Genomic DNA, 9,533 nt, shown 5'->3' on the forward strand with positions numbered 1-9,533 from the left:
TCGCTTCCACTTAGAACGGTGTTTTAAAATATAAACAAGACAATTTTGTCAATGCAATGCTCTAGAGAAGGATACACTTGTTAAAGAGTAGGTGAATCCTACTGAGGAGTTCTTGTATTTCCAGTATATGGGTAATTAACTGTAACTTGGCATCCTCATACCGACGACAACTTTGTTTTATCATTTTGGGCAGAGATAGAATAAGCATATACATTAAGGTGGGCCTGCCAAAAATAAGCCCCCGCTTATCAGTACAATAGACTATGAGGAGATCATCGGATGTGGCTCTCAATTTTGACTAGCCCACCACTAGATATTTAGCACATTATTAGACCAAGAATTAAAAATCAGGCTGATCCGTGATTTTGGTGGGCTACATCAAAGAAAAGAGTTGAGAAAGAGATATTCACCCTTAATTTTTACAAGGCCCACCATGATAATTATATAAAATCCACCCCAACCATTAGATTCCACACAAACTTGTGGTCGAAAACTCATACCCGTTGAAGATTCACATGGCCCACAGTAATGGAAACTATTTGGAGGATGAGCATTACCATGTATACTGTTTACAATCATGTGGTCCACCTGAATCACATGTAGAGCTGATTTTTGGGCCCGGCCTAAAATTGGGTGACATGCTTGGCACTCGGGGTGGATTTTATATTAACATCGCGGTGAAGCCCACATGAGTCACCCACTACTTGCTTGCACTGCAGCCGCAATGCAACTGAAGGTAGGGGGATGACAATTACATGGATTAATGAGGTTGCTTTTTAAAAACCTATTTGAAAAAGATACCAGAACGTAAATTCCATATTAATTAGGTAACTTTTTTATAAAATTCCCTTAACAAAATAAGACTAGTCGGGCTTGCCCCAAATACTTGGGGCAAGGCCAAATATTTACTAAGATCTGTTCAATAAACATAATAAGGCTCTGTTTGTGCATCCCCTACATGGAGTTTCTAGGAAAATCAAATTGTCCTATGTTGATTTCTTATGTTGAGGACCAAAAGGATGTAGGTGAAAGTAATGAGAAAAGACTAAATGACCTATGATCTAACTGAAGGTATGGCCCCTGATAGAATAGAATGGTGAAACATGATTCATAGAGCCAACCCAACTAATTAAGATAAAGCTTAGATGATGATAATGCTTATAGATGATAACAATATCCAAAAACCCCATTATATATTTGTTCCCACCCAGAGATGCTTCCAAATGACTCTTCAGAAGACAAGTTTTCCCATCTATAGTTCCACTCTCAACTCACTGACCTTAATTAAGTCTTATTTATGCAGTAAATAGCACCGCCACCACTTTTGTTTTCTTTCTTTTCCCCAGTGGATTTTAGGAGCTCCTGGTGACTTCTCTTGAGTCAGGCGCAGAATCAACATGATTCATATGCCACCATTGATTCGACCCAAGTTATACACCACTCCACCAAATTTTAAAAAGACACTATCACTGCCACTTTTCCTTATTTTCACATGCATTCTGCTCACAGATCAATAGCTCACTGGTCATATACAAAATTAAGTCATCTGGAACAAATCAAATTTGTAAATACAATATCAGTGGAACTTTCCTACAGAAACACAACAAGTCCAGTTATTGAAACAAGATCAATACCACACAACGCTGCATAAGTGTCACAGGTGCAGACATACATACATACATGTCTTCATCAAAGAGCTTTATAAAAAACAAAAATAAATAAAAATAAAAAAGTCTCCAAAATTCCTCAGCTCAAAACTTTGAAGTGCAAAAATCAGCTTCATTGTGGGTTTAGTGTCTTCCTTTCTACTCGATCATCAACTAGTATATCAGTTCTACAGTACGGGCAATCACCACAGGTTCTTACCCATGGATCCAGGCACGTGGGGTGGAATCCGTGCCTGCATGGCAAGCAAATTAGCCTGTCTCCGTCCTGAAAGCTCTCTAGACATATACAGCATTCATGTACAGCACTTAAGACCACGTCCCCATCAGCCCCATCAGCGATGGTGAAAACCTCCTGCTGCAGGCTGTTGATGGCCTCCAGGCTGAGTCCGGGCGGCTTCTTCTTGGTCATGTCTAGCAAAATGGACGACGGGTCCCTTTGGACATTCAACTCAGTATATGGTGTAGCATCTGCAAACCATAGCCTCGAGATTTCAGATTCCCAGTCCCCAGTGTCAACAACCCGGAAGTCATCACTGATTGCAAACTCATCCCAAGATATGCCTGAGCCTCTGCTGCTTTGCCTAGAGAGAAATGAGGTAAAGCTATCAACACCAAAACCGCCAACATCACAACAATAATAACAGCAAAAATAAAAACAGAACCCCAACCTAACAACAACAAAAACAATGATAACAACAACCAATAAGAATATACCAGCTATACATGAGCCTGGGAGTTATATGGTCCCAAGCTCAATATCTGAAAAATGTCCACAGTTTGATGATCAAAACCATTGATTAATAGGCTACACCATAAATGCAACGTGCACGGTAAATCTGGCCCACAAATAGACAGTTACAGGAGGACAAGCAATATAAGATGGCTATCCAAATCTGGGAGATTTTGAGGGCATATCCCATCTGCAGTTGAGCCCATCAGAACAACGGTTTGGAAACACCAAAGACCAAACAATGCAGGCCCAAGAATGGAAGATACTATACTCCATGTCTCCTTGGGCCAGGGATTATATGGCTCCTCTGCATGAATGCACCATAAATGTATGGGGAAGTTAACAACCCTGTCTTCTAAGAAGTTAACACCATACTCGTAAATGGACATAAATACTCTAGTGCATTTCAATAAAGAAAGATGTAGGGTGTTTTTGCAATTTTTTTACTTATCTAAATTAATGGTTGCAAACTGTGCCAAATGAAAAGAAAGCTTCCTCGCACATATGCCAACATTGCACCCATGTGTCAAATCAGAGAGATTCATTAGGAGAGGCACAACGTGAACATGCCTCACCCAACAATCAGGCCAGTCCACTCATCAAGTAGACCACGCATGTACACTGAACACAAACAATTGGTCAATTCCTTGTAACCAACAATTTATTTTGTACATATGTTGCCCATCTAACAACAGAAAAGCCTGATTTGTTGGCCGAGGATCTACTCTATAAGACCCACCTGATTGACAGCTTCAATCTATCTCATGAGTGCCTATGTTGCTATGTACGAGAAGCAAGTGCAAGGAAAGTGTACCCGCTCAAGTTCACTTAGCATTCCACAATTTCCTAATATGAAGACAGCATCCGAGAATCAGATGGCTATCTTTCAAAAAAAAAACTGAGCATCAGATGGCAATGTACCAAAAACAAAAACACCCCGCAGCATGTGGATTTCAGAAACTCTATTGAACAATATTGATAGAGTGAGAGACAGCTAATACAATGAGAGAGAGAGAGAGAGAGAGAACAAACCTGTTTCCAGTAAGGGATACACCTCGCAGTCTCTCAAGAAGCCTTGCCCTTGCCTGTAGTACAGCTCCAGGAAGTCGTTCATTCCGACTGAATCTCGGCGTGTTGGTTCGACTACTTGAAGTCTCCGTGCCACTAATGTTGCCCGTGCCAGATTGGCTAGTACTATGATCTAGTCGAACTGGTTCACGTTCCTGTGAATACCAAATGTCACGTTAGGAGTTATGTGACCAAAACGAAACCAGCATCTTTTCCATCAATATCTCACAACAAATGCGGCTTATAACAGACAGAGATGAGGCTAAATGATTCTCAATCTAATTCTTCCACGCATCAACCATTCATAGGAAAATCATAGAACCAAGTCAGGTTTTTGTTCAATGCATTGAAAATCCAGAAAATAAAATAAAACTAAAAGAACCTAAAGTTACCAAGGTTATTCAAATTCAGCCCAACTCATGTACTTGTCGTATTAAAAAAGGTAACATTACACACATATTGGTCGTTACATAAAGGAAACAGTCAACCCTATTATGAGATACGAGGTTGAATCAGACCATTATGAAAAAATGGGCCATATCAGCTGTTGCGGGATGATACTACCATAAAAAAAAAGGACCCATTGTGGAAGTTTTTATTTTCGATCTCTCTCACTTTTTCACTTCTTTATATATTTCATCCATGAAGGAAGCTCAGAAATTAATTTTAAACCAGATCTGGACTATCTTGAGGATCAAAACACAATTTGAGCGGTATTCGATGAATTGGAGTGGACCATTTTAGGAAATATCGGAAGAAGGGTTAAAAACTATCACTTCTTTCATGTTTCCATCTTTTTTTATCTTTTTTGTATTTATATGAAACAGGCCCTACTCCACCAAATCATGCATGATTCATGTTTGAATATGGCCTATTGGTTCGACTATTGGCAGCTCAAGATGACACTACCCAACATAAAGCATTCTTACCAAATAACAGCCCGTTACACAAACAAGTCCAAAATCCTTTTTTTCCAAAAAAGATACACGCCCAAACCTACACACACACACACGCACACACACACACACACACACACACACACACACATTTGGGATCCTCACATATTTTTAGGATTTTACCAATAAACTTTAGATTACCAAAAAAAAAAAAAAAAACGTTCATTACAAGGCCATATCAGCAAGTAGGGGTCCATATTGTATTGGATGGCAAGCTAGTGGATACACTAACCAATACCATTACGTAACCTTGCAAGTACTGGCTCTTGCAAACTGAAATATGGGTTGGATTTGGTCTTGTCTGGTTTACTTTGTAAACCAATGGATTTAAATTATTCAAGCAATAAAAAAAAAAAAAAAATTTGGCTTTTGGCATTCCGCCATGATCGTCCCTCATTAATCTGCCAAACAAGATATTGCCCATTGTTAGCAAGTCACAACAACACCTTGACACATGACTAATGCAACAATCTCAAGCATCAAATAAACAGCAGCTGCATTAGCATTCAAAAAATACTTGCAGTTCTGTCTCCTTTCTAATAACTTAAAGTGACAAAGGAAATGATAGAAACTTGGAGGTGATGATGGAAAATACAGTAAGGAAGAATCCATATGAAAAATGGATCACACTGGTGTGTTTTAAAGGCTCTAGCAAATGGTGTTGCAACTTGTTTGCCTAGAACGGTTAACTCCAAGAACATTGGCAATGGCAATGCTAGATCCAACAACTCAGCTGTTTGGAAATATTAGTGATTGTCCAAAGGCCATGATTGCCTAGAAATGAGAATTGAAAGGAGAGGAAGTGTCCTTTATGGAAATTGGAAATTTATTTCCATCTAATCTGCCAAACAGCACTCAGCATGATGCTAAGATTGAATGTAGTTAATGGTTGCAACAAGTTACCATAAATTCTAGGAGCAAATTTGAGTTTGAGAGCAGGAAAGGTGTGCTTTAGGAGGGGAGCCCAGAAACAGGAGCTCCTGGAGGCTTTGTGCATAATAATGCTATAGATATTATGGGGAAAGTCTTTAATGCTCCTCTATGATGTGATTTGTGATCGAACACTCGATGAAAACCAGTCAAACAAGCAAGGAATTGAAGAGGAGAAGGGAAACAAGGGAAAACTTCAAAGGAATTGGGGGAGAAATCCTCCTTCTCAAAACCCACCCAAGAAAGAGAAGGGTTTCCAAGCACCCTCTCAAATCTCTCTTTTTTCTTCAATTCAGTCCTCAAGACTCGAACCTATCTCAATTATAGAAGTATGGAGTATTTATACCATCTTTTATCCAGTCTTGGTGATTAGAGTGGTCATTACAACTAATCCTCAACTAATCTCAACTAATCACCCAATTCCCTAACCAATTATACAAGGAAAAGACCAAACTACCTTTCACATATTCCCAAATTCCAAATGTAGATAAAACCTATCAAAACGGGACACCCTGCAGGCTGCTCCTGGCTGGTGGGAATACTATTCTCAATGGTCAGGGGTGGATTGCTGACTAGCAAGAATCCTATTTCCCACAGTTCAGCAATGGGTTGCTGGCTGGTGAAAATACCAGTCCCACCACACAACTATGCCCCTACATCAATCACTCTACATGCAATAAATACTTCGACACAACGTATCAGGGAAAAAAGGAATAAATAACTGATTCTTCTAAGCTAGATGAAGTGAATGATAGACTCCTGTGTCTCAACGTAAGCTAATCTGTATTAAATTACATGTGAAAGATACAGTGTTTCTAGATAGCAAGCATAGTTAGGATTTCCTGGATAATGTGCAGAAACAATGCATGACAAAATTGCTCAGAAAAAAAGGGAAAGAAAGACTGAAATTACCAATAGAACTGAAACAAGGCATGACAAAATTGCTAAGATTGATAAGGGAAAAAAGAAGGCCTGAAATTACTAATAGAAAGGAAAGAATAAGATACCGACTGTCTTATTGACAAAAAAGTGAGGGTGGCAAACCAAACTTTCACTTGCAATTCCATGCATCTCAATTCCAAGATTGATCAACTTTCACTTACTAAGATTGAGTTTTGCATCTACTTCCTTTGGAAAAAACAAAAAAAAAAAAAAAAGGGAAATAAAAAACTCTCCAGTGCTTGGACTACTCAGCTGACGCCAAATAGATGAGGTTCTTTGAATTTCATGAATGCTATTCTTATTCAAACACAGGCAAACTCATGCACAGCCAATGAACTTTCTTATTCAAGCACACCCACCCACCCACACCCACACATATTTGTGGGGGGTTGGAAGGGTGAAACGTCCCAGATTTTGTGTGTGTGCGCGCGCGCGCGCTGTTCTGACTGCTCCATAGATGCGCAACCCAACAGATTAAGTTCTTTCCATTTCTAAATGGATTGTGAGGAATAGACCGTAGACACGCGACAGATTATGTTCCATGAATGTCAGGATGATTCATATGCGATAAATTTCGGCAAAAAAAAAAAAAAAAGGAGGAATTTTTAACATATTTTAGGTTGATCAAAACCATTTAATTCGAATCATTCCAACTTCAAGTGAGAATCTTAATCTGCCTCCATTCTTCTCAAAATCCCAACACATCTCATTTCTACGTCGGGAAACACATTACGAATCGAACTAGAAACAAAGAAAGAAGCCTAATCTCTGAAGGTTCTATATACACCGTACGTTTTCGTGTATGTTCTTCAATTTTCCTCTACCTAGGCTTTTCACATGAGATTAGAACATGAACGAAATCAAAATTCGAGGGAATCGAAGAGATCTGTTTCCGTACCGCTTGAGATACGCGGTTGCAGAGATACCGAGCATTGAGAGACGGGCCGTGGGAAGATCGACGGACGGGATCGCAATCCTCCTCATGACGATGGTAGCGATGATGGCGGTGGTGGGGGACGCGATCTATAGACGGGCCAAACCCTAGTTCAGTGTTTCGGCCGATACGAGATCTCCTCGTGTGGAAAAGCTCCGAAGCGCTCGTCATGCAACCGAGGTTTCCTTTGTAATTATACAGAAAGAAAAGGGCCTACTTTTATAGATAGAGGGGGGAAATGAAAAGGAAATGGAAATGAAGGTAGCACGGACCTTCCTTTGCCTTTGTCTTGGAAGAGACGGAAAGAGTTGGGACGAATCATCTCCAAGACTACAACACTTGTTGTTGTAGGGAGGAACTCGAAGGGTGGGGATAGGGTACTACCCCACCAGGACCTGGCTGGAGATGACGGTCCTGTCAGGGGTTTTGTGGGGCCCAACGTGATGTATGTGTTTTATCCACGCCGTCCGTCCATTTTGAAAAATTATTTTAGATAACAAGACTAAAATTGAGTCATATCGAATTCTCAAGTCGACCACACCACAGGAAACAGTGGGGATTGAATGCCTGCCGCTGAAAACCTTTTGGGGCCCACAAGTTTTATCTTAAGCTGATATTTATGTTTTCCCTTCATCCAAGGCCATGTGACCTTATGAACTGGCTGGATGGAAAATAAACATCACGGTGAGCCACAGGAAGGTTTCAACAGTGGTTCACTATCACCACTGCTTGTAATGCCGTTCGGATTATTCAAACGTGTGATCGGTCTATTTTTTGGATCATGCTCTGAAATGATATTTCAAAATGGATGAGTGGCTGAGTGGCTCGGATAAAAAGCATATGCCACGGTGGGCCCCACGGAGCACTTGACAGGCCGCTAGTCTCTAGCTTGATGTTGGCGGGGATACTACCCAATCGCCCAAATTCGACTTGGCTGCAAGGCCGGCCACATCGTGACGTGTGTCATGTCCACTCCGTCCATGCTCCTTACTCAAGGACGTAATGTTATAAAAATTGATAGAATAGTTTTTTTTGCAAAATATGAAAACTGAAAATTTAACTGATTTGTAACAAGGACAGGCGTCCTTAAAGCGTTATTTACCCGTGCTCAAGTGAATTGAGTATGCTGAAAGGTTATAGGTAAACAATTTCTAGAATATGACGAGCCTAATGTAGGTCTGCATTCAGCAAACATGAATGCCCACTATTGGAACTCTGTTACACAATATGGCAGAAATACAAAAAAGAATAATCCCAAAAAGAAAAGAGAGAAGAAGATTTGTGATTTAGACCACTGCACTGGTCTATTCTTCAGCTACTGGTTCAGTTGAAAAGTTTTAGACCACACCGTTGGTCTAATCTTCAAGCAATTGTTCAACTTTTCTATCTTGCTGGAGTCACTGGAGTATATGAGAGGAGTGGCTATAGCTCAGTTCGTATGGGTCTGCTGGAGTAGGTTGAGAGATGGTTTGGAAACCCATCTAGGCTCCTGTTGACTGTTGTGAGAGCTGGCTAGCCATTTTCTAGCGTTGGGCTAGCCATACTGCAGTTACAGCATGGTCTCTGCACAAGTCTCGCTCCGATTCGCGTAAGGTCGTGAAGGAACGACCCTTTTCGACACGATGCGCCTCTACAGCCACACTGCCTCACATGCCCACGCCCACGCTCTCGCACTGAGTCCGTGACCGAGCCTGAGCCCGAGTTCGAGCGGCGCGCGGGTGTTCCAGTGCACGCAAGTTCCATGGTCCATGGACTATACAGGCAAATAATAAGGTACTCCACTGTTTTTATTTAAATCGAGAAATCTTCTCTTCCCTTTTCCATGTGGGACTATTCTTAAAACTCCAAAAAAGCTTTTTACAAAACTTTTTAATATATTATTATAAAATCAATATTTTATAACAATCCCCCACTGATTTTTAAAAATATATTTTTTCTCAATTAAACATTTTTGTCAGAATAATCAGCTTATATGCATAAAGAAATATATCTTTTGATTTTAATCTTCCCTTAGTGTAAGTATCTCAAAACTCTATCGAAATGACTAGTATCCGAAGCATTAAACCAGTTATTCCTATATAACAGAGTCGGAGAAACCACACACATATTTGTTATGTATTAATTAGAGTTCCCACAATCTTGCTCAGCACAATTAATGGTCATGTGCTTATCCTATTTCGTGAACAATCCCGAGAGAAAACACGTAACTCTCATGAGAGACGGCACCATCTCTACGTTCATATAGGTGAAATCATTCCAGTGTTTTCGTTACTTTAAGACACTTGTCTTTTAGACTGGATTCCATT

General features: G+C 40.2%; 1 protein-coding gene across 1 annotated transcript; it reads right to left on the reverse strand.

Moving 5' to 3' along the window:
- Nucleotides 1-1,530: 1,530 nt before the first annotated feature.
- On the reverse strand, nucleotides 1,531-7,537 carry LOC131229219 (probable E3 ubiquitin-protein ligase RHY1A). The gene is made up of 3 exons (XM_058225112.1): nucleotides 7,192-7,537; nucleotides 3,430-3,620; nucleotides 1,531-2,248 (listed from the first exon to the last, which is right to left on the reverse strand). Exons 1-3 carry the CDS (start codon nucleotides 7,396-7,398, stop codon nucleotides 1,780-1,782), a joined length of 867 nt encoding a protein of 288 aa, XP_058081095.1. The 5' UTR covers nucleotides 7,399-7,537; the 3' UTR covers nucleotides 1,531-1,779.
- Nucleotides 7,538-9,533: the final 1,996 nt, after the last annotated feature.

The sequence above is a fragment of the Magnolia sinica genome, chromosome 16, assembly GCF_029962835.1.
Source record: "Magnolia sinica isolate HGM2019 chromosome 16, MsV1, whole genome shotgun sequence".
In the NCBI taxonomy this organism is placed as follows: Eukaryota; Viridiplantae; Streptophyta; class Magnoliopsida; order Magnoliales; family Magnoliaceae; genus Magnolia; species Magnolia sinica.

Bases quoted from the DNA above. Each gene is read 5' to 3' on its own strand.
- LOC131229219 (XM_058225112.1), bottom strand. From the start codon at position 7,398: ATGACGAGCGCTTCGGAGCTTTTCCACACGAGGAGATCTCGTATCGGC. The intron at 3,621-7,191 runs GTACGGAAACAG...TGGTATTCACAG, and splicing joins GCAACCGCGTATCTCAAGCG to GAACGTGAACCAGTTCGACT. The intron at 2,249-3,429 runs GTTTGTTCTCTC...ATTTCTCTCTAG, and splicing joins GTATCCCTTACTGGAAACAG to GCAAAGCAGCAGAGGCTCAG.